At 44.3% G+C, this 25,147-nt stretch overlaps 1 protein-coding gene across 1 annotated transcript; it reads left to right on the top strand.

The window, feature by feature from the left end:
• Window positions 1-299: 299 nt before the first annotated feature.
• armc3 (armadillo repeat containing 3) lies at window positions 300-23,557 on the top strand. Its single transcript, XM_038997184.1, has 17 exons — window positions 300-347; window positions 434-551; window positions 813-938; window positions 1,118-1,186; window positions 1,316-1,491; window positions 1,591-1,785; window positions 1,991-2,174; window positions 4,306-4,458; window positions 4,542-4,650; window positions 5,053-5,302; window positions 5,467-5,603; window positions 5,799-5,967; window positions 7,282-7,382; window positions 21,360-21,458; window positions 21,739-21,939; window positions 22,130-22,292; window positions 22,376-23,557. Exons 1-17 carry the CDS (start codon window positions 300-302, stop codon window positions 22,580-22,582), a joined length of 2,505 nt encoding a protein of 834 aa, XP_038853112.1. The 3' UTR covers window positions 22,583-23,557.
• Window positions 23,558-25,147: the final 1,590 nt, after the last annotated feature.

The raw sequence follows: 25,147 nt of genomic DNA, 5'->3' as shown, positions 1-25,147 counted from the left end.
CAAACATTGATAACGGTAGTTAGCTAACAAGCTAGCTGAAAACCTGTAGGTTAGCTAGGAACTGGCCGTCTGCAGACTTCAACAACAGGTAATTTATTCAAATGGTTATAAGGAAGGTCATCATAAATTACCTAAAGCCACCTCGTTTGGACGTCCAGTGTAATTAGCACGCTCTCTTGCAACGTTACCTGTTCTGTGTAAGCCAGTGCTTGCCAAGTTGACACCCACGTAAACATTGACAGCATGTAATAATGGGTAAATAAGTTGGCAAAAAAAAGGTGTGGCTTTATTGTTTCAGGATGGGGAAGAAAGTGAAGAAAGAGAGTGAGCCTCCTTCTAAGGATGTGGTAAGAAGATGAAGATAATATTGCTGTTGTGATGAGGTCAATTTAATGAGAAGTCAAACGCTCTCTGCCTCTCTCTCTTTCTCTAGTTTGACCCCCTACCGATTGAAAGTAAGAAAGCAGCCACTGTTGTCCTCATGCTCAATTCCCCCGAAGAGGAGGTTTTGGTTAAAGCTTGCGAAGCCATCCACAAATTTGCAGAGAAAGGTATTTTTTACCATTGATGTTCATGTTGGTGAGAGAACCAATATCATAGCCTTATGGTATCATTTCTTCTGAAAGTAATCACATTATCGGAAATAACTGGACTGTGGAAAGCAATGTAATGAAGGTGATATGTTAATTTGAACCTGGACCAAAGCTTGGAAGCAGCTTATCTACTGAGCATAAAGCCATATCTTGCTCTCTCTCTTTATGTCTCTCTCTCTCTCTCTCTCCCTGTCTCTCCCTGTCTCCCCCTGGTGACAGGTGATGAGAACAGGAGTTCTCTGCTGGGGCTAGGGGCGGTGGAGCCTCTGTCTCACCTCATCTCCCACGAAGACAAGCTAGTCCGCCGCAACGCTTTCATGGCCCTGGGAGTCATGGCTGCCAACAGTAAGGACCCCTCCCCTAACTACTGCTGTAGGACGGTAACTACTGATTTAGGAGTAGTAACACAACACACAATGCAAAATCAGTTGTTTAGGGTCGGTCTGGAGTCTGTTCACATGTGACTGAAGACAAGATTGTGGCCATAAACTTTGGGTAACTTCTGTTTCTGTTCTCTTTGAAAGGCGATGTAAAAAGACTTCTGAAGAAACTGAATGCCATTCCTTCTATCATCGGAAAGCTGTCACCTGAAGGTATGCTCTGGCTGAATGTTCTCAAGTATCAATCATATATTAAATCATTGTGACATTTCTTTGTATCTGCCTGTCTGTCTATATCTGTTTGTACCTGTGTTTGTGTTTATGTGTGTATTCCTGTGACAGAGGATGTTGTGGTCCATGAGTTTGCCACACTGTGTCTGGCCTCCCTGTCGGTGGACTTCAGCTGTAAGGTCCAGATCTCGGACCAGGAGGGACTAGAGCCGCTTATACAGCTTCTGTCCAGCCCTGACCCTGATGTCAAGAAGAACTCCGTGGAGACTATCTGCAACCTGGTGCAGGTGTGTGTGTGTGTGACTGAAGGGGCTTGAACCCTAGTTCCCTGCTCGCCACAAGACTGTGTAAGCCTGCTGAGCTAAAGCCCCATGTTATGTGTGTAGGATCTCCCCAGCCGTGTGGCAGTGCGTGAGCTAAATGGCGTCCCCCCGCTCCTGGAGCTGTTGAGATCTGAGTTCCCGGTCATCCAGCAATTATCCCTGAGGACGCTGGTGATCGTAACCACGGATACCGACACACGAGCCACCTTCAGGGAGGAGCAGGGCTTTGACAGGCTGCTGGAGTTCCTCTGCAACAAGGTCTGTGTGGCCCAGAGCTACCTGGGTCAAATATATTTATCAGATACGTGGAAGTACCTGTAAAGTATTTGAGGTGCTCTTGATCAAGCTTGCAAGCTCGCACTTTTGGGACCACTCTATTGAAATCATTCTACCAGGTAAACAAAATGAAGCGTATCTCAAGTGTGAAGGAATTTGACTCCTGCCTTGTGTTTGTGTCCTGTAGGAGTTCAGTGATCTGCATGTAGAAGCCCTACAGGTGTTGTCTAACTGTCTGGAGGACAGAGACAGTCTCCAGCTGATCCATGAGACTGGAGGTCTCCAGAGGTTACTACAGTTCATCACCACTCCCACCCTGCTGGACATACAGACAAACGCTGTCAAGGCCATCTACAGGGTGGCTCAGAGCTGTAAGGGCTAAGTGTGTTTGTTTGTGTGTGTGTGTGTGTGTGTGTGTGTGTGTGTGTGAATGTTTAACCCTTGTGTGGTGTTCATGTTTGTTATTCACCCCAATGTTCACGGGTCTGATGGACCCACAACATTTTTAGGTTTTTAAAACAATACAGCCATAACAATTGACGTAAAAATACTTAATACTTAGATGTTGACTTATATCAATTGAAATCAATTTAGACAGCATACATGGTTCATATTTGCCATTTACCTCTGCTAGATCACATTTATCAATAAAAGCGCTCTTCTCATTTTTGTGAACAAAAATCTATTATAATCAAGACATGGTGAAATAAATCATGTTTATCTTGAACAAATATAAATGAAACAAGGTTTTCATCACTATTGATGTTTATTGGTAGAGCATGGCGCTTGCAACGCCAGGGTTGTGGGTTCGATTCCCACGAGGGGCCAGTACAAAAAAAGTATGAATGTATGTACTTGTAAGTCGCTCTGGATAAGAGCGTCTGCTAAATGACTTAAATGTAAATGTATTGTTTGAACTGAACAAATTGGAAGGACAAATTTTACAAAGTATTTTATGGAAATGATAAATGAGCCCCATTGAACACAAATTAAGGCCGGTCTACACACCACATGAGGGACAGAGATTTACTGTGTGTGTGTGGAAAATGTATTTCTTGCACTTGATGCATGTGTACTGTGTCCTTCTGTCGTTCTTGGGTCCACACACATTGCAGCACTTCTTGTTGCTACTGGCTGCAATCTAGAATGATGAAAACTCTTAGTTCAGGAATTGTACTAACATCTCACTCACATATATAGTTACAGCAGGCCAAGATAGGAGAGTCAGATACACACACATGCAACTACATCACTCACACTTACTTCCGGTATTGGAGTTGTTGGTTCTGTGGGTCGGGCGGATGGGGCACCAGCATCCTCCTCCTGAATCCTCCTCACGATGGCTGCAGAAGCCGGGGTCCTTGGGATATGTTGCCTCCTCTGGATTTGAGGTCTTAACAATGCCTTTCCCAGCTCCTCGAGAAAGAGCCGTCTCCTCTGGAGCTTCCCTCTGTTCCAATCTGGGTTCAGCGCCATCCAGATGACAAACGTGTTGTACGCCGAGATGTCCAACATGTTGAAGAATATCACAAGTGGCCAGCGTAGAGTTCTTCTTTTGCAGCTGTAGCCAGTCACTAGCTTGTCTAAATTGTCCACCCCTCCCTTTGTGGCATTGTAATCCATTATGATTTCTGTTTTTTGATGTTCCCCGGCCACAGATTCTCCCATCCCTATGCAGCGTACTCATGAGTACCACATTTCTGCCTTTCTTTGGCACGTAGGACACTAGGGATGTGTCGGCCTTGAACACAAACTTAGAGAGATTGATAGGCCTGTTCCATGTATTCAAGAGCTGAGGTAGGAGCTCTGGCTTGTTTTTTCGTACTGTTCCTACCATCGTCAGCTTCCTCTTGAGGAGCTCCTGTCCCAGCTTGTGCGAAGTAAAAAAAGTTATTGCATGTGGCCACAGAGTCACTGTGTCACTTCCAGGACAACCCGCATCCCTTGGTTCTTCTCAGGGGCTCCACTTGCAAGTTCCACACATATGATGAAGCAGCATCACAGGCAGCCAAGATCTTGATTCCATATTTTGCTGGTTTAGACAGTATGTACTGCCTGAAGGGGCAGCGGCCCCTAAATGGCATAAGCTGCTCATCAACAGTAACGTTGGGCCCAGGGTTGTAAAACAGGGGAAGGAGGTCCATCCACTTGTCTCACACTGACCTGATTGCAGCTAGCTTGTCTCTCTGCCGCCGAGCTGGTCTGGTGTCTCGGTTATCGAAGCGGATAATCCTGGAAATAATGTGGAAGTTTTCAAGAGACATTGTTGCACGGAAAAGTTCTCTGCCAGTTTCTGCATCCCACAGGGATTCAGTGGATTCCCCATTGGATCTGAAAATACCAGCAAGGATAAGAACCCCAAAGTATGCCTGTAAATGAGTTTGGGCCATCTCCTTCCATCTCTATCTATATATTGACTCTATCTACCTCTCTCTATCTCTCTGTGTCTCTGTCTCTGTCGCTCTCCCCCCTCCTCTCTCTTTATGTCTCTCTGTCCCTCAGCAGAGAACCGCAAGCTGCTCCATGAGCAGGACATCGAGCGGTCTCTGGTGGAGCTGCTGTCTCTAGAGGGTGATAGTTTGAGGACTGCTACCTGTCAGGCTGTCGCTGCCATGAGTCTACACCTGGCCAGCAAAGACGCTTTCAGAGACCTGGGTGAGACACACACACACAGGCGTGTGCAAACACACACCGACACACACCCGTGGCCCTAACCCTAAACTTTCCTTGTGTTCCAGACGGTATCCGTGCGGTGGTGCAGCTGCTTGGTAGTGAGGGGGGCGAGGTGAGAGAGGCAGCAGCCCAGGCCCTGTCTAGCCTTACAAGCAGCAACCAGCTCAACTCATAGTGGGTTTCACACACACCTAATATACTATATAGCCTGGGGATTGGAAATGATGCAGACAATTACATTGGAAGCAACATTCTTTCCGCAATATTAAGCTGATCCACCCCCCCAAAAAAAAAAAAAAAGATATATATATATATATATATAAAAAAATAAAAAAAATATACTATATAGCCTTCTCTCTCTACCTCTCTCTCTCTACCTTTCTCTCTCTACCTTTCGCTCTCTCTACCTCTCTCTCTCTCTACTTTTCTCTCTGTCTACCTCTCTCTCTCCACCTCACTCTACCTCTCTACCTCTGTCACTCCCTCAGTGTTATGTATAAGGCAGATGTGATGAGGTCTCACTTTGTGTGTGTGTGTGCATGCGTGCATTCATGCGTGAGTGTCTGTGTGTGTCAGTGCTGTCTATGAGGCTGAGGGAGATGAGGGCTTGGTTCAGCAGCTCCATGACGTTATTCCCGGTGCGGTGGCTCACGCTGCGGCTGTCCTCACCAATATGGCTGAACAGGAAGTCCTCCGCTGCAGCATCCTGTCCCACGGGGCCATGGCTGCCCTCCTGGAGCCGCTGCAGTCTGCGGACACACACACCCTGGTCCGAGCCACGCAGGCCCTCGCCGCTCTCGCCTGCGATGCTGAGGGACGGGCAGACGTGAGTGTGTCTTTGTCCGTAGTGCAGGTGTTTCAAACCTGGATCAAATATTTGTCTAATTCTTAAGCTGCACATAGTTCGCCTGGTACAATGGAACCAATGGAATAGTCCAAAAGTGCAAACTCCAACTCCTTCCTCTCATTCCATCTCTTCCTGTTGTTTAGCTGAGGAATGCGGGAGGCCTAGTTCCATTGGTCCAGCTGCTACGGTCCAATCACAAGGAGGTACGCCGCAATGCATGCTGGGCCATCACCGTGTGTGCCAACGATGAGCCCACTGCCGTGGAGATGTGCAAGCTGGGGTGAGTGTGTGTATGTGAATACCACAGATTGCATAATTAAATGCTGTTGTGATTCTAATCTCTAGGGAGGTGGTAGTGTTTTAGTGGTGATCCACGGGAGAGATTTACTAAGGAGCCAGCAGGTGGCAGTATTTCTCTGTTCAATTTAGTGTCAGCTCTGAAGGTGTGTGTTTATTTGTATGTGTTGTGTATCAGGGCCCTAGACTTGTTGCAGGAGATCAACAGCTCAGCTAACCGTAGGAATAAGTTCAGTGAGATTGCTCTACAGAGACTGCTGGACTCCAACCTGTCTCTCAAATACAGCCTGACCAACACACTGGCCCCCACAGACATCACTGTGGACGGCTTCTACGACCCCGGACAGGTAGAGTTGTGTGTTACATCCTTCTCAGCACTTACATCTTTCTCTCTCTCAAAAGTGAAATAAACAATACAAATTAACAGTAAACATTACACTCACAGTTCCAAAAGAATAAAGATATTTTCAAATGTCATATGTCTACATACAGTGTAATAATGGTGTGCAAATGGTTAAAGTACAAAAGGGAAAATAAATAAGCATAAATATGGGTTGTATTTACAATGGTGTTTGTTCTTCACTGGTTGCCCTTTTCTTGTGGCAACAGGTCACAAATCTTGCTACTGTGATGGCACACTAGTATTTCACCCAATAAATATGGGATTTTATCAAAATTGGATTTGTTTTTAAATTCTTTGTGGGTCTGTAATCTGAGGGAAATATCTGTCTCTAATATGGACAACTTTATTTGTATTGCTTTTAATGCATTTTTATCTTATTAACACTTTATTCTATCTAGCTATTTGTGTAGGTAGCTATCAAGTAAACACAGTGATACATTTGGCAGGAGGTTAGGAAGTGCAGCTCAGTTTCCACCTCATTTTGTGGGCAGTGCGCACATAGGCCGCCGTAGGCTCTCAAGAGAAGACAGGCTTTCTCAACAGCAAGACTATGCTCACTGAGTCTGTACATAGTCAAAGCTTTCTTTAAGTTTGGGTCAGTCACAGTGGTCAGGTATTCTGCCATGGTGTTCTCTCTGTTTAGGGACAAATAGCATTCTAGTTTGCTCTGTTTTTTTGTTTGTAATCTTCCCAATGTGACAATGTGGTTGTAGAATTTAATGTATAGCGGGTATCGGCCTAATTCTGCTTTGCATGCATTCTTCATTGGTGAGCGGACCCCAGACCTCACAACCATAAAGGGCAATGGGTTCTATAACTAATTGAAGTATTTTTAGCCAGATCCTAAATGTTATGTCGAATTTTATGTTCCTTTTGATGGCATAGAAGGCCCTTCTTGCCTTGTCTCTCAGATTGTTCACAGCTTTGTGGAAGTTACCTGTTGCATTGATGTTTAGACCGAGGTATGTATAGTTTGTGTGCTTTATGGCAACGGTGTCTAGATGGAATTGATATTTGTGGTCCTGGTGACTGGACCTTTTTTGGAGCACCATTATTTTTGTCTTACTGAGATTTACTGTCAGGGCCCAGGTCTGGCAGCATCTGTTCAGAAGATCTAGGTGCTGCTGTAGGCCCCCCTTGGTTGGTGACAGAAGCACCAGATCATCAGCAAACCGTAGACATTTGACTTCAGATTCTCTCTCTGTCTGTCTGTCTTTTTCTTTCTGTCTTTCTCGCTCTCTGTCTCTCTGTCTGTCAGGCTCGTTCTGGCCAGAGGGTGTTGACTCTAGAGGATCTGTCTAAACAGCCAGTTAACCAGCGACGGCCTGTCATTGCTATTAACGCCAAACCCCTCGACACGTGAGTATGATTATCGTTCACACCAACCCAACCACATACATAGATACAGTACCAGTCAAAGTTTGGACACACCTACTCATTCCAGGGTTTTTCTTTATTTTGACTATTTTCTACATTGTAAAATAATAGTGAAGACATCAAAACTATGAAATAACACATATGGAATCCTGTAGCAACCAAAAAAAAGTGTTAAACAAATCTAAATCTATTTTATATTTGAGATTCATCAATGTAGCCACCCTATGAATTAACCTTGGTGTCTGGGTCCTGGGTTTAGGGATTGTAGCTTCTAGATGCCCTCTTCTTTCTGTGGGCCTCTCTCTGCCCACTTCCAAACTTTGTCCTCCTCTCATTTGCCTTTACATTGTTGACACTCCCTTCAGTGTGTCTGACTCTGGGAGCCCTGACTCTGGGAGCCCTGACTCTCTCTCAGCCCAGTGTTAGAGTATTCTATCACTACAACTAGTATTAGAGTAGTGTGTAGTGGTAGAGTAGTGGTAGAGTAGTGGTAGAGTAGTATGTAGTGGTAGAGTAGTGTGTAGTGGTAGAGTGTAGTGATAGAGTAGTGTGTAGTGGTAGAGTAGTGTAGTGGTAGAGTAGTGTGTAGTGGTAGAGTGTAGTGGTAGAGTAGTGTAGTGGTAGAGTAGTGTAGTGGTAGAGTAGTGGTAGAGTAGTGTAGTGGTAGAGTAGTGTAGTGGTAGAGTAGTGTAGTGGTAGAGTAGTGTAGTGGTAGAGTAGTGTAGTGGTAGAGTAGTGTAGTGGTAGTGTAGTGGTAGAGTAGTGTAGTGGTAGAGTAGTGTAGTGGTAGTGTAGTGGTAGAGTAGTGTAGTGGTAGAGTAGTGTAGTGTAGTGGTAGAGTAGTGTAGTGGTAGAGTAGTGGTAGAGTAGTGTAGTGGTAGAGTAGTGTAGTGGTAGAGTAGTGTAGTGGTAGAGTAGTGTAGTGGTAGAGTAGTGTAGTGGTAGTGTAGTGGTAGAGTAGTGTAGTGGTAGAGTAGTGGTAGAGTAGTGTAGTGGTAGAGTAGTGTAGTGGTAGAGTAGTGTAGTGGTAGAGTAGTGTAGTGGTAGAGTAGTGTAGTGGTAGAGTGTAGTGATAGAGTAGTGTGTAGTGGTAGAGTAGTGTGTAGTGGTAGAGTAGTGTGTAGTGGTAGAGTAGTGTGTAGTGGTAGAGTGTAGTGATAGAGTAGTGTGTAGTGGTAGAGTAGTGTGTAGTGGTAGAGTAGTGTGTAGTGGTAGAGTAGTGTGTAGTGGTAGAGTGTAGTGATAGAGTAGTGTGTAGTGGTAGAGTAGTGTGTAGAGTAGTGTGTAGTGGTAGAGTAGTGTGTAGTGGTAGAGTAGTGTGTAGTGATAGAGTAGTGTGTAGTGATAGAGTAGTGTGTAGTGGTAGAGTAGTGGTAGAGTAGTGTAGTGGTAGAGTAGTGTGTAGTGGTAGAGTAGTGTGTAGTGGTAGAGTAGTGTAGTGGTAGAGTAGTGTGTAGTGGTAGAGTGTAGTGATAGAGTAGTGTAGTGGTAGAGTAGTGTAGTGGTAGAGTAGTGTGTAGTGGTAGAGTAGTGTGTAGTGGTAGAGTGTAGTGATAGAGTAGTGTGTAGTGGTAGAGTAGTGTGTAGAGTAGTGTGTAGTGGTAGAGTAGTGTGTAGTGGTAGAGTGTAGTGATAGAGTAGTGTGTAGTGGTAGAGTAGTGTGTAGTGGTAGAGTAGTGTGTAGTGGTAGAGTAGTGTGTAGTGGTAGAGTGTAGTGATAGAGTAGTGTGTAGTGATAGAGTAGTGTGTAGAGTAGTGTGTAGTGGTAGAGTAGTGTGTAGTGGTAGAGTGTAGTGATAGAGTAGTGTGTAGTGGTAGAGTGTAGTGATAGAGTAGAGTGTAGTGATAGAGTAGTGTGTAGTGGTAGAGTAGTGTGTAGAGTAGTGTGTAGTGGTAGAGTAGTGTGTAGTGGTAGAGTGTAGTGATAGAGTAGTGTGTAGTGGTAGAGTGTAGTGTAGTGGTAGAGTGTAGTGATAGAGTAGTGTGTAGTGGTAGAGTAGTGTGTAGTGGTAGAGTAGTGTGTAGTGGTAGAGTAGTGTGTAGTGGTAGAGTGTAGTGATAGAGTAGTGTGTAGTGATAGAGTAGTGTGTAGAGTAGTGTGTAGTGGTAGAGTAGTGTGTAGTGGTAGAGTGTAGTGATAGAGTAGTGTGTAGTGGTAGAGTGTAGTGATAGAGTAGTGTGTAGTGGTAGAGTAGTGTGTAGAGTAGTGTGTAGTGGTAGAGTAGTGTGTAGTGGTAGAGTGTAGTGATAGAGTAGTGTGTAGTGGTAGAGTAGTGTGTAGTGGTAGAGTAGTGTGTAGTGGTAGAGTAGTGTGTAGTGGTAGAGTGTAGTGATAGAGTAGTGTGTAGTGGTAGAGTAGTGTGTAGAGTAGTGTGTAGTGGTAGAGTAGTGTGTAGTGGTAGAGTAGTGTGTAGTGGTAGAGTAGTGTGTAGTGGTAGAGTAGTGTGTAGTGGTAGAGTGTAGTGATAGAGTAGTGTGTAGTGGTAGAGTAGTGTGTAGAGTAGTGTGTAGTGGTAGAGTAGTGGTAGTGATAGAGTAGTGTGTAGTGATAGAGTAGTGTGTAGTGGTAGAGTAGTGTGTAGTGGTAGAGTAGTGGTAGAGTAGTGTGTAGTGATAGAGTAGTGTGTAGTGGTAGAGTAGTGTAGTGGTAGAGTAGTGTGTAGTGGTAGAGTAGTGTGTAGTGGTAGAGTAGTGGTAGTGATAGAGTAGTGTGTAGTGATAGAGTAGTGTGTAGTGGTAGAGTAGTGGTAGAGTAGTGTGTAGTGGTATAGTAGTGTGTAGTGATAGAGTAGTGTGTAGTGATAGAGTAGTGTGTAGTGGTAGAGTAGTGTGTAGTGGTAGAGTAGTGGTAGAGTAGTGTGTAGTGGTAGAGTAGTGTGTAGTGGTAGAGTAGTGGTAGTGATAGAGTAGTGTGTAGTGATAGAGTAGTGTGTAGTGATAGAGTAGTGTGTAGTGGTAGAGTAGTGGTAGAGTAGTGTGTAGTGGTAGAGTAGTGTGTAGTGGTAGAGTAGTGGTAGTGATAGAGTAGTGTGTAGTGATAGAGTAGTGTGTAGTGGTAGAGTAGTGTGTAGTGGTAGAGTAGTGTGTAGAGTAGTGTGTAGTGGTAGAGTAGTGTGTAGTGGTAGAGTGTAGTGATAGAGTAGTGTGTAGTGGTAGAGTGTAGTGTAGTGGTAGAGTGTAGTGATAGAGTAGTGTGTAGTGGTAGAGTAGTGTGTAGTGGTAGAGTAGTGTGTAGTGGTAGAGTAGTGTGTAGTGGTAGAGTGTAGTGATAGAGTAGTGTGTAGTGATAGAGTAGTGTGTAGAGTAGTGTGTAGTGGTAGAGTAGTGTGTAGTGGTAGAGTGTAGTGATAGAGTAGTGTGTAGTGGTAGAGTGTAGTGATAGAGTAGTGTGTAGTGGTAGAGTAGTGTGTAGAGTAGTGTGTAGTGGTAGAGTAGTGTGTAGTGGTAGAGTGTAGTGATAGAGTAGTGTGTAGTGGTAGAGTAGTGTGTAGTGGTAGAGTAGTGTGTAGTGGTAGAGTAGTGTGTAGTGGTAGAGTGTAGTGATAGAGTAGTGTGTAGTGGTAGAGTAGTGTGTAGAGTAGTGTGTAGTGGTAGAGTAGTGTGTAGTGGTAGAGTAGTGTGTAGTGGTAGAGTAGTGTGTAGTGGTAGAGTAGTGTGTAGTGGTAGAGTGTAGTGATAGAGTAGTGTGTAGTGGTAGAGTAGTGTGTAGAGTAGTGTGTAGTGGTAGAGTAGTGGTAGTGATAGAGTAGTGTGTAGTGATAGAGTAGTGTGTAGTGGTAGAGTAGTGTGTAGTGGTAGAGTAGTGGTAGAGTAGTGTGTAGTGATAGAGTAGTGTGTAGTGGTAGAGTAGTGTGTAGTGGTAGAGTAGTGTGTAGTGGTAGAGTAGTGTGTAGTGGTAGAGTAGTGGTAGTGATAGAGTAGTGTGTAGTGATAGAGTAGTGTGTAGTGGTAGAGTAGTGGTAGAGTAGTGTGTAGTGGTATAGTAGTGTGTAGTGATAGAGTAGTGTGTAGTGATAGAGTAGTGTGTAGTGGTAGAGTAGTGTGTAGTGGTAGAGTAGTGGTAGAGTAGTGTGTAGTGGTAGAGTAGTGTGTAGTGGTAGAGTAGTGGTAGTGATAGAGTAGTGTGTAGTGATAGAGTAGTGTGTAGTGATAGAGTAGTGTGTAGTGGTAGAGTAGTGGTAGAGTAGTGTGTAGTGGTAGAGTAGTGTGTAGTGGTAGAGTAGTGGTAGTGATAGAGTAGTGTGTAGTGATAGAGTAGTGTGTAGTGGTAGAGTAGTGGTAGAGTAGTGTGTAGTGATAGAGTAGTGTGTAGTGATAGTAGTGTGTAGTGGCAGTGTGTAGTGATATAGTAGTGTGTAGTGATAGAGTAGTGTGTAGTGATATAGTAGTGTGTAGTGATATAGTCGTGTGTAGTGATAGAGTAGTGTGTAGTGATAGAGTAGTGTGTGGTGGTAGTGTGTAGTGATAGAGTAGTGTGTGGTGGTAGTGTGTAGTGATAGAGTAGTAGTAGTGTGTAGTGATAGAGTAGTGTGTAGTGATAGTAGTGTGTAGTGGCAGTGTGTAGTGATAGAGTAGTGTGTAGTGATAGTAGTGTGTAGTGGCAGTGTGTAGTGATATAGTAGTGTGTAGTGATAGAGTAGTGTGTAGTGATATAGTAGTGTGTAGTGATAGAGTAGTGTGTAGTGATAGAGTAGTGTGTGGTGGTAGTGTGTAGTGATAGAGTAGTAGTAGTGTGTAGTGATAGAGTAGTGTGTAGTGATAGTAGTGTGTAGTGGCAGTGTGTAGTGATATAGTAGTGTGTAGTGATATAGTAGTGTGTAGTGATAGAGTAGTGTGTAGTGATAGAGTAGTGTGTAGTGATAGAGTAGTGTGTAGTGATATAGTAGTGTGTAGTGATAGAGTAGTGTGTGGTGGTAGTGTGTAGTGATATAGTAGTGTGTAGTGATAGAGTAGTGTGTGGTGGTAGTGTGTAGTGATAGAGTAGTGTGTGGTGGTAGTGTGTAGTGATAGAGTAGTGTGTGGTGGTAGTGTGTAGTGATAGAGTAGTGTGTAGTGATAGAGTAGTGTGTAGTGATAGAGTAGTGTGTAGTGATAGAAAAGTGTGTAGTGATAGAGTAGTGTGTGGTGATAGAGTAGTGTGTGGTGGTAGTGTGTAGTGATAGAGTAGTGTGTGGTGGTAGTGTGTAGTGATAGAGTAGTGTGTGGTGGTAGTGTGTAGTGATAGAGTAGTGTGTAGTGATATAGTAGTGTGTAGTGATATAGTAGTGTGTAGTGATAGAGTAGTGTGTAGTGATATAGTAGTGTGTAGTGATAGAGTAGTGTGTAGTGATAGAGTAGTGTGTGGTGGTAGTGTGTAGTGATAGAGTAGTGTGTGGTGGTAGTGTGTAGTGATTGTGTAGTGATAGAGTAGTGTGTAGTGATAGAGTAGTGATATAGTAGTGTGTAGTGATATAGTAGTGTGTAGTGATAGAGTAGTGTGTGGTGGTAGTGATAGTAGTGTGTAGTGATAGAGTAGTGATATAGTAGTGTGTAGTGATAGAGTAGTGTGTGGTGGTAGTGTGTAGTGATAGAGTAGTGTGTGGTGGTAGTGTGTAGTGATTGTGTAGTGATAGAGTAGTGTGTAGTGATAGAGTAGTGATATAGTAGTGTGTAGTGATATAGTAGTGTGTAGTGATATAGTAGTGTGTAGTGATATAGTAGTGTGTGGTGGTAGTGTGTAGTGATATAGTAGGTTCTAGTGATCAAATCAAAGTTAATTTGCCACGTGCACCGAATACAACAGGTATTGGGTAGTGATATAGTAGTGTGTAGTGATATACAGTGGGGCAAAAAAGTATTTAGTCAGCCACCAATTGTGCAAGTTCTCCCACTTAAAAAGATGAGAGAGGCCTGTAATTTTCACCATAGGTACACTTCAACTTCAAAATGAGGGAAAAAAATCCAGAAAATCACATTGTAGGATTTTTAATGAATTTATTTGCAAATTATGGTGGAAAATAAGTATTTGGTCAATAACAAAAGTTTATCTCAATACTTTGTTATATACCCTTTGTTGGCAATGACAGAGGTCAAACGTTTTCTGTAAGTCTTCACAAGGTTTTCACACACTGTTGCTGGTATTTTGGCCCATTCCTCCATGCAGATCTCCTCTAGAGCAGTGATGTTTTGGGGTTGTTGCTGGGCAACACGGACTTAACTCCCTCCAAAGATTTTCTATGGGGTTGAGATCTGGAGACTGGCTAGGCCACTCCAGGACCTTGAAATGCTTCTTACGAAGCCACTCCTTCGTTGCCCGGGCGATGTGTTTGGGATCATTGTCATGCTGAAAGACCCAGCCACGTTTCATCTCCAATGCCCTTGCTGATGGAAGGAGGTTTTCACTCAAAATCTCACGATACATGGCCCCATTCATTCTTTCCTTTACACGGATCAGTCGTCCTGGTCCCTTTGCAGAAAAACAGCCCCAAAGCATGATGTTTCCACCCCCATGCCTCACAGTAGGTATGGTGTTCTTTGGATGCAACTCAGCATTCTTTGTCCTCCAAACACGACGAGTTGAGTTTTTACCAAAAAGTTATATTTTGGTTTCATCTGACCATATGACATTCTCCCAATCTTCTTCTGGATCATCCAAATGCTCTCTAGCAAACTTCAGACGGGCCTGGACATGTACTGGCTTAAGCAGGGGGACATGTCTGGCACTGCAGGATTTGAGTCCCTGGCGGCGTAGTGTGTTACTGATGGTAGGCTTTGTTACTTTGGTCCCAGCTCTCTGCAGGTCATTCACTAGGTCCCCCCGTGTGGTTCTGGGATTTTTGCTCACTGTTCTTGTGATCATTTTGACCCCACGGGGTGAGATCTTGCGTGGAGCCCCAGATCGAGGGAGATTATCAGTGGTCTTGTATGTCTTCCATTTCCTAATAATTGCTCCCACAGTTGATTTCTTCAAACCAAGCTGCTTACCTATTGCAGATGCAGTCTTCCCAGCCTGGTGCAGGTCTACAATTTTGTTTCTGGTGTCCTTTGACAGCTCTTTGGTCTTGGCCATAGTGGAGTTTGGAGTGTGACTGTTTGAGGTTGTGGACAGGTGTATTTTATACTGATAACAAGTTCAAACAGGTGCCATTAATACAGGTAACGAGTGGAGGACAGAGGAGCCTCTTAAAGAAGAAGTTACAGGTCTGTGAGAGCCAGAAATCTTGCTTGTTTGTAGGTGACCAAATACTTATTTTCCACCATCATTTGCAAATAAATTCATAAAAAATCCTACAATGTGATTTTCTGGATTTTTTTTCTCATTTTGTCTGTCATAGTTGAAGTGTACCTATTATGAAAATTACAGGCCTCTCTCATCTTTTTAAGTGGGAGAACTTGCACAGTTGGTGGCTGACTAAATACTTTTTTGCCCCACTGTAGTAGTGTGTATCAGTGTGTAGTGATAGTGATATACAGTGAAATGCCTACTTACAGGCCCTAACCAACAGTGTGATTTATAAGTTTAAAAAATTGCTATTAGGTGAACAATAGATAAGTAAAGAAATAAAAACAACAGTAAAAATACAGTAGCTAGGCTATAACAGTAGCGAGGCTACATACAGGCACTGGTTAGTCGGGCTAATTGAGGTAGTATGTACATGTAGGTATGGTTAAAGTGACAGTGCATATATGATAAACAGAGAGTAGCAGTAGCGTAAAAGAGTGGTTGGCTGGTGGTGGGACACAATGCAGATAGTCCAGGTAGCCAATGTGCGGGGGCAACGGTTGGTCGGGCTAATTGAGGTAGTATGTACATGAATGTATAGTTAAAGTGACTCTGCATATATGATAAACAGAGTAGCAACAGTGTAAAATAGGGGTTGGGGGGGTGGGACAATGCAAAAAGTCTGGGTAGCCATTTGATTACCTGTTCAAGAGTCTTATGGCTTTGGGGTAAAAACTGTTGAGAAGTCTTTTGGTCCTAGACTTGGCGCTACGGTACCGCTTACCGTGCGGTAGTAGCGAGAACATTCTATGACTGGGGTCGCTGTGGTCTTTGACAATTTAGGGCCTTCCTCTGACACCGCCTGATGTAGAGGTCCTGGATTGGTGACGTGGAAATATTGGTTCAAATTTTTTCTCAGATATCGGAACTTGTGAATTCGAATAGACTTTATTACAAAAGTAACAAAGCCGAGCAGGCCCACCCAACTGATATTTCCAGTCTCAGCACTCTCCTTTAAAACAGTTTTACCCTTACATAAGTCACTCCACTTTATGTAAATTATTACAGTGCCTTGCGAAAGTATTCACCCCCTTGGCATTTTTCCTATTTTGTTGCCTTACAACCTGGAATTAAAATAGATTTTGGGGGGGGTTGCATCATTTGATATACACAACATGCCTACCACTGGGAAGATGCAACATATGTTTTATTGTGAAACAAACAAGAAATAAGACCCCCCCCAAAAAAACATGAGCGTGCATAACTATTCACCCCCCAGAGTCAATAGTTTGTAGAGACACCTTTTGCAGCAATTACAACTGCAAGTCTCTTGGGATATGTCTCTATAAGCTTGGCACATCTAGCCACTGGAATTTTTGCCCATTCTTCATGGCAAAACTGCTCCAGCTCCTTCAAGTTGGATGGGTTCCTGCTGGTGTACAGCATTCTTTAAGTCATACCACAGATTCTCAATTGGATTGAGGTCTGGGCTTTGACTAGGCCATTCCAAGACATTTACATGTTTCCCCTTAAACCACTCGAGTGTTGCTTTAGCAGTATGCTTAGAGTCATTGTCCTGCTGGAAGGTGAACGTCCGTCCCAGTCTCAAATCTCTGGAAGACTGAAACAGGTTTCCCTCAATAATGTACGTGTATTTAGTGCCATCCATCATTCCTTAAATTCTGACCAGTTTCCCAGTCCAAGCCGATGAAAAACATCCCCACAGCATGATGCTGCCACCACCATGCTTCACTGTGGGGATGGTGTTCTCAGGGTGATGGAAGGTGTTGGGTTATATCAGAGTACCTTCTTCCATATGTTTGTGGAGTCTCCCACATGCCTTTTGGCGAACACCAAACGTGTTTACTTTATTTTTTTATTTTTTTTCTGTGGAGTGTACGGCTTAAAGTGGTCCTATTGACAGATACTCCAATCTCCGCTGTGGAGCTTTGCAGCTCCTTCTGGGTTATCTCTGGTCTCTTGCCTCTCTGATTAATGCCTTCCTTGCCTGGTCCGTGAGTTTTGGTGGGCGGCCCTCTCTTGCAGGTTTGTTGTGGTGCCATATTCTTTCCATTTTTCAATAATGGAGTTAATGGTGGTCCGTGGGATGTTCAAAGTTTGTTATTTTTTTATAACCCAAACCTGATCTGTACTTCTCCACAACTTTGTCTCTGACCTGTTTAGAGAGCTCCTTGGTCTTCATGGTGCTGCTTGCTTGGTGGTGCCCTTGCTTAGTGGTGTTGCAGACTCTGGGGCCTTTCGAAACAGGTGTATACAGTGGGGAGAACAAGTATTTGATACACTGCCGATTTTTCAGGTTTTCCTACTTACAAAGCATGTAGAGGTCTGTAATTTTTATCATAGGTACACTTCAACTGTGAGAGACAGAATCTAAAACAAAAATCCAGAAAATCACATTGTATGATTTTTAAGTGAATACTTTTGCAAGGCACTGTAGTACCCTTTAGGCTTGACCACCCTTATCTTGTTGCCTTGCTTAGTTTCCATTCTCTTATTGGCTCAGACATTAGGGCATAGATTATATTGGTGGCGTGACATTGCAATTACACAAAAATAAACAGACATGCACACTCCTAATGCAAGTGCATGTCTAATGGTGACTATAACTGTCACGGCTGTTGAAAGGAGAGGACCAAGGTGCAGCGTGGTGAGCGTACATTTTGTCTTTATTTGGAAAAGACGCTGAACAAAACAACAAACACTACAAAAACAAACCGTGAAGCTACAGGCTATGTGCCCTAAACAAAAGTCAACTTCCCACAAACACAGGTGGAAAAAGAGCTACCTAAGTATGGTTCTCAGAGACAACGATAGACAGCTGCCTCTGAGAACCACACCCGGCCAAACACAAAGAAAAAGAAAACATAGAAATAGAAAATCATAGAAACACAAAACATAGAATGCCCACCCCAACTCACGTGACAATAACTGATTAACTAATGTTCCTGTCCAAAGGCCTTCACAAGACACATAATGTCCAGGCCTGTGTTGATCCAGCTTTGTACATTCACATGATTTATGCTTACATAGGTCTAATTAACCCCATATTGATTCTGTTTCACTACTTCTGGGAAAACAGTATAGATACTGGAAAAATAACCAAAGCACTGGAAATTCTCCTGCAATGACAGGCAACTTAGCCCTAGTGATGTACTGGGACGTACACACTACCCTCTGTAGTGCCTTGCGGTCGGAGGACGAGCAGTTGCCGTACCAGGCAGTGATGCAACCAGTCAGGATGCTCTCGATGTTGCAGCTGTAGAACCTTTTGAGGATCTGAGGACCCATGCCAAATCTTATTAGTTTCCTGAGGGTGAATAGGCTTTGTCATGCCCTCTTCATTACTGTCTTGGTGTGTTTAGACCATTCTAGTTTGTTGGTGATGTGGACACCAAGGAACTTGAAGCTCTCAACCTGCTCTACTACAGCCCCGTCGATGAGAATGGGGGCGTGCTCGGGCCTCCTTTTCCTGTAGTCCACAATCATCTCCTTTGTCTTGATTATGTTGAGGGATAGGTTGTTATTCTGGCACCACCCGGCCAGGTCTCTGACCTCCTCCCTATAGGCTGTCTCGTCGTTGTCAGTCGTTTGCAAACTTAATGATGGTGTTGGAGTCGTGCCTGGCCACGCAGTCGTGGGTGAACAGGGAGTACAGGAGGGGACTGAGCTCGCACCCCTGAAGGGCTCCAGTGTTGAGGATCAGCGTGGCGGATGTGTTGCTACCTACCCTCAACACCTGGGGGCAGCCCGTCAAAGTCCAGGATCCAGTTGCAGAGGGAAGTGTTTGGTCCCAGGATCCTTAGCTTAGTGATGAGCTTTGAGGGTACTATGGTGTTGAACGCTGAGCTGTAGTCAATGAATAGCATTCTCACGTAGGTGTTCCTTTTGTCCAGGTGGGAAAGGGCAATGTGGAGTGCAATAGAGATTGCATCATCTGTGGATCTGTTTGGGCGGTATGCAAATTGGAGTGGGTCTAGGGTTTCTGGGATAATGGTGTTAATGTGAGCTATTACCAGCCTTTCAAAGCACTTCATGGCTACGGACATGAGTGCTACGGGTCTGTAGTCATTTAGGCAGGTTGCCTTAGCGTTCTTGGGCACAGGGACTATGGTGGTCTGCTTTAATATGTTGATATTACAGACTCAATCAGGGACATGTTAAAAATGTCAGTAAAGACATCTGCCAGTTGGTCAGCACATGCCCAGAGCACACGTTCTGGTAATCCGTCTGGCCCCGCGGCCTTGTGAATGTTGACCTGTTTAAAGGTCTTACTCACGTCGGCTACGGAGAGCGTGATCACACAGTCGTCCGGAACAGCTGATTCTCTCATGCATGCCTCAGTGTTGCTTGCCTCGAAGCGAGCGTAGAAGTGATTTAGCTCGCCTGGTAGGCTCGTGTCACTGGGCAGCTCAGCTGTGCTTCCCTTTGTAGTCTGTAATAGTTTGCAAGCCCTGCCACATAAGACGAGCGTCGGAGTTGGTGTAGTACGATTCAATCTTAGCCCTGTATTGGTGCTTTGCCTGTTTGATGGTTCGTCAGAGGGCATAGCAGGATTTCTTATAAGCTTCTGGGTTAGAGTCCCGCACCTTGAAAGCAGCAGCTCTACCCTTTAGCTCAGAGAGAATGTTTCCTGTAGAGTAGTGTGTAGTGATATAGTACTGTGTAGTGATAGTGTAGCGTGTAGTGATGGAGTTGTCCAATTGTTAGTGTTTAGGGGGAGAGGAAGTGGGACTGATGCTGCTACCTGTTAAACAGGCCTTCTCTGGCGGAGAGAGAAGCCCAGTCAGGGACAGTTGTCAGGGGCAGTAGTCAGGCACAGTCGTCAGGCACAGTAGTCAGGGACAGGAGCTATAGGGCCTCAGAAAGACACAACAATCATGCATGCTTGTCTCATCAGACTCATTAATAAGCTGACATTTAACGCCTTAAGGCCTCACCTTATGCAGCATATTCGGAAAGTATTCAGACACCTTGACTTTTTCCACATTTTGTTATGTTACAGCCTTATTCTACAATTTATTAAATTAGTTTTTTCCCCCTCATCAATCTACACACAATACCCCATAATGACAAAGCAAAAACAGGTTTTTAGACATTTTCAATATCAAAACTTAAATATCACATTTACATAAGTATTCAGACCCTTTACTCAGTACTTTGTTGAAGCACTTTTGGCCGCAATTACAGCCTCGAGTATTCTTGGGTATGACGCTACAAGCTTGGCACACCTGTATTTGGGGAGTTTAGCCCATTCTTCTCTGCGGATCCTCTCAAGCTCTGTCAGGTTGGATGGGGAGTGTTGGTGCTGGGCTATTTTCAGGTTTCTTCAGAGATGTTCGATCGTGTTCAAGTCTGGGCTCTGGCTGGGTGACTCCATTCAGAAACTTGTGCCAAAGCCACTCCAGCGTTGTCTTGGATGTGTGCTTAGGGTTGTTTTCCTGTTGGAAGGTGAACCTTAACCTGATCCAGAGCGCTCATGACCTCAGACTGGGGTGTTCATCAAGGATCTCTTTGGACTTTGCTCCGTTCATCTTTCCCTCGATCCTGACTAGTCTCCCAGGACCTGCCGCTGAAATATATCCCCACCGCATGATGCTGCCACCACCATGTTTCACCGTAGGGGTGGTGCCAGGTTTCCTCCAGACATGAGGCTTGGCATCCAGGCCAAAGAGTTCAATCTTGGTTTCATCAGACCAGAGAATCTTGTTTCTCATGGTCTGAGAGTACTTTAGGTGCATTTTGGCAAACTCCAAGCTGTCATGTGCCTTTTACTGAGGAGTGGCCACTTCCGTCTGGCCACTACCATAAAGGCCTGATTGGTGGAGTGCTGCAGAGATGGTTGTCCTTCTGTAAGGTTCTCCCATCTCCACAGAGGAACTCTGGAGCTCTGTCAGAGTGACCATCGGGTTCTTGGTCACCTCCCTGATCAAGGCTCTTCTCCCCCGATTGCTCAGTTTGGCCGGGCGGCCCGCTCTAGGAAGAGTCTTGGTGGTTCCAAACTTCTTCCATTTAAGAATGATGGCGGCCACTGTGTTCTTGGGGACCTTCAAAGCTGCAGAAATGTTTTGGTACCCTTCCCCAGATCTGTGACTTGACACAATCCTGTCTCGGAGCTCTACGGACAATTCCTTCGACCTCATGGCTTGGTTGTTGTCCCAAAATGCACTGTCAACTGTGGGACCTTATATAGAAAGGTGAGTGCCTTTCCAAATCATGTCCAATCAATTCATTTTACCACAGGTGTGGTTTACCACAGGTCCAATCAAGTTGTAGAAACATCTCAAGGATGATCAATGGAAACAGGATGCACCTGAGCTCAATTTCGAGTCTCATAGTAAAGGGTCTGAATACTTTTGTAAATAAGCTATTTCTGTTTTTTGTTTTTTTTAATACATTTGCAAACATTTCTAAAAACCTATTTTTGCTTCGTCATTATGGGGTATTGTGTGTAGATTGATGAGGATTTTTTTTGTTTCATCAATTTAAGAATAAGGCTGTAACGTTTCAAGTGGTCTGAATACTTTCCGAATGCACTGTATATCTGTCACGGCCGTCAACAGAAGTAGACCAAGGTGTAGCGTGGTGAGAGTACATATTCCTTTATTTATTTGACGCCGACAAAAACAATGTGACAATATCAATGCATCTACAGTATGTGCTTGGAGATGTTTTTGTCGTCTGACCAGAAGGAGAAAGGAAGTGTGTGTGTGTGTAACTGTACTGTACCTGTCCTGCAGGGTGTCAGTCGATCAGTCAGAGGAGAGACAACAGGACAGCCCCACCGAGACTCGCACTGCATCTGTACTCAGCAGCAAGGGCTCCACCAGGACTCCCAGGTGTGTGTGTGTGTGTGTGTGTGTGTGTGTGTGTGTGTGAGAGAGGAAGAACATGAGAGAGGGTGTGTGTGTTAGAACTAAAGTACAGTAAATCAAATCAAATGTATTTTATAAAGCTCTTTTTACCCAGTGTAAAACCACAAAGAGAAAACAAGTCAGATTTAGAAGCACATTGGAACCTGGCTCTGTGGGGTAGCCAGTCCTCTTCTGGCTGTATGTATCAAGAGGACAGGTAAAGTGGCTGTCTCTTTCCTTTCTCTTTCACACTGTCTTCCTGTAGCAAAGGGAAGAGTAAAGGGCGGAAGGAGGACGAGAAACTGAGAGATGAGGATGAGAGTAAGCCCCAGCAGGAGGTAGCCACGGTAACAGAGAAGCCGTGGATGCTTCCGTATGATGCTGCGTTCCACGCCCTGGTTACCGAGGCCACCAAGACCATCCTCCCGCTGCACGCGGAGAGTGAGCAGTACAGCGCCTTAGCCAGGTCAGAAAGACAGTACTTAAATAACCTACAAATAATCAACTGACAACCAACACACAACCTCAAATGACTAACACACAACTAAGAATAAGGTACCCAAAACTAACACACAACCCCACTAACAGGCAGTTCCTTTATCATTGTTTGTGGCTGCTGCCGTTCAGCCCCTATCTGCTGTGTGATTGGCTGTTAGGCTGGTGAGTGAGGTGATGGGCGGGGCGGTGGAGGTGGACAGACAGCATGACTTCCTGTGGGAGCTCCACCTCAGTGAGCTGCGCTACGAACTACAGTCCAACATCATCCCCATCGGACAGATACGCAAGGGAACCTACTACCACAGGGCTCTGCTTTATAAGGTGGGTAGTGTACTATCTCTTTCCCCTCTCTTTATCGCTCTCTATCTCTCTTATTCTAGTCCCTAACTCCTCTCTCTCCCCAGGTGTTGGCTGACCGTATAGGTGTGAGTTGTAGCCTGGTGAGGGGGGAGTATAACCGGGTGTGGAATGAGGTCCTCCTCTCAGTTGGGACGCCCTACTATCCAGGGTGCCAGCCCCAGCCCAGAGCTCACCTGGTGGACCTCATACACCAGCCTGGCAGGCTGCTGAGAGCCAATACACCCCAGGCCAAACAATACCAGACTATATAACCACACATTAAAATACACTTTATAACTACACCATACCAGACTATATAACCACACGTTAAAATACACTTTATAACTACACCATACCAGACCCTGGGAGGCTGCTAAGGTCCACCACACAACCCCAAGTTATACAATGCCAGACTGTCCTTTATAAACAACACCAGACCTTATAAACTGTCTGAACTAGACTGTATGGCTATCCCATTCTTTCTTTATGCTGAGTGATTTTACCCAGAAGACACTGTTACCATTTAAAGTATCACATAGATTTCTGATTCTCAGCGTCTGACGTTAGTAAAGTTGGGTAATGTCTTGTCAACAAAACATAGATGATGTTGAAACATCTGTGATTATTGGCCAAAATACATTAGAATTTTGTTGTGAATGTTGTGCATTCACCTTTTGACATGGTTCCATAGTGTTGTAGGATGGGGAGTAGCACAAGGTCAGATTGGCCACTGATCAACCAGTCAAGTCCCTCTGCAGGCAGGGAGTGCTCATCGGTTGTTTCAACTCCAACTGAGTTCAAAACTATTGAAAAATATATAATTTAGCTTCTAAGTTCATGTAGTCGTAAGGGGTTTGAGGCATAGTAATGTGAATGACTCTTTTGAGATATCCACCCCCCCCCCACAAATCTTGAATTTGGCTACTATTTATTCCCTCTGTTGGAAATAAGACAATTACTCTAATTTCAGTAGTAATTGTTGCAGACTATTTCATGTCTTGTGACTGCTCAACATTTTTACAAAATATCATTAATCATTTTTGATTGGTTAGATTTGGATCTTTAGTATGAGACATGTACAGTATTTCACAGAACCATCCTGTCCAACAACAAAATAAGGGATTGGCCTCTAACTCTCAGTCGATGTTCCTTATCAACTCTGACCTATATAATATATCATCTAGTAAGGGCATTTGTCGCGTTCAAGACAACTGGCAACTCAGGGGGGGGGGAAAAAGTAGATCAGACTGGGAAAAATCGTTTTGAATGGTCATCCAACTTGGAATTTATCCCTGTTTGTCTCTCTGTGCCAGTTTGTCTTGTATGTTTAGTCAACCAGCGTGTTTTTCCCCGTACTCCTTTTTCTAGTCCTCCCGGTTTTGACCCTTGCCTGTTCTGGACTCTGTACCTGTCTGCCTTGACCACGAGCCTGTCTGCCACTCTGTACCTCCTGTACTCTGATCTGATTCTGACCTTTTTGCCTGTCCTCGACCATTCTCTTGCCTACCCCTTTGGATTATTAAACATTGCAAAACTCCAACCATCTGCCTCGTGTGTCTGCATCTGGGTCTCGCCTTGTGCCTTGACAAGAGGTCCGACTTTCCGACCTGAAGATCACTGACATCAAGATTTGTCCTCGTTGTTCTCATGGTGCTTTCAAGACAACTGGGAACTCGCAAAAAAAACAATGTCAACTCATGATGTCAGTGATCTTCAGGTCGGAAAGTGGGCGTTCTTTTACCCAGAGAATAATTGTTGTAACGTTGAGAGAAAAGTTAGCACAGATTCATTAGTCAGGGCTCCACCATTAACTCGGATAGGATAAAGTAATCCTTCTAACCCCCCCCCCTTAAAAGAGTTAGATGCACTATTGTAAAGTGGTTGTTCCACTGGATATCATAAGGTGAATGCACCAATTTGTAAGTCGCTCTGGATAAGAGCGTCTGCTAAATGACTTAAATGTAAATGTTAAATGTAAAACACAAAAAAAATATTGTTTCTAGCCCAAACAGTTCAAAAGATATGCTACTAGTTCAATGTTTTTCTTCCTATAATAGACAGAGGACTGGCGTCAGTTCTAAAACTACTCGAGGGCATTTGTTTACATCTTGTTCAGTCATGTTACCTCATTAGCTAGCTAGTTAACAACCCGGTAACTTTACCAATACATCCAAACATGTGGGGGCACAGAAAGAAAATAAAGGGGATAGCTTCTTCAGGAAGTCAATGATCATGTTTGCGCTCCCCTGCTCAGACGTTGCATGCATCAACCAATGGTTGCGTGCTACGTCGTCGACTGTCATCAACTGGCGGATCGCTATACTCCGAAACGCTATTCACGTAATAATAAGAAATTCCCCTCGACCACGCCCACAAATGGGGGGGAAACCATTGACCCCCATTGTAAAAGAGCCAACTTCATTGTCGACTTTTTGTTATACAGAAATAACGAAACATGCCGAAAAGCTGCTGTGTTGTTCAAGGTACATGTAAAAAAAAAAGTAAAAAAATCCCGAACTACAGTGCTCCCACATAGGGAAATAGAGCCCTGTGGCTTCAGGCTGTTCTGCGTGGGAAATGCAGGGACCTGGTGTACAAGTAGGCTACACGTAGCTACGTGTGTGGAAAACATTAGCTAGCACTCACTCATGTGGCTGCTAGTGTAACGGATGTGAAATGGCTAATGCTAGCACCTTCATGAAAAGTGGAGCCCTACAATATTATGTTTTTCTAAGTAGTGAGAACGCTTGGGAGCAGGCCGTGTTAAAAGTAATCCTTAGACATGTACTTTTCTTAAATGTAGTTTTTGCTGTGAGCCAATGGGGTAACCTAGGTTA

Source organism: Salvelinus namaycush, chromosome 7 (genome assembly GCF_016432855.1).
Source record: "Salvelinus namaycush isolate Seneca chromosome 7, SaNama_1.0, whole genome shotgun sequence".
Classification (NCBI taxonomy): domain Eukaryota; kingdom Metazoa; phylum Chordata; class Actinopteri; order Salmoniformes; family Salmonidae; genus Salvelinus; species Salvelinus namaycush.
The sequence above is the reverse complement of the archived record's forward strand: the minus strand, read 5'-3'. Positions and strand labels throughout refer to the sequence as shown.

What these genes read in the sequence shown, in the direction of transcription:
- armc3 (XM_038997184.1), top strand. Translation starts at nt 300, where the DNA reads ATGGGGAAGAAAGTGAAGAAAGAGAGTGAGCCTCCTTCTAAGGATGTG. An exon ending in AGACGCTTTCAGAGACCTGG is followed by an intron (nt 4,459 to 4,541) that starts GTGAGACACACA and finishes CTTGTGTTCCAG; the next exon opens with ACGGTATCCGTGCGGTGGTG. An exon ending in GGCTCCACCAGGACTCCCAG is followed by an intron (nt 21,459 to 21,738) that starts GTGTGTGTGTGT and finishes GTCTTCCTGTAG; the next exon opens with CAAAGGGAAGAGTAAAGGGC.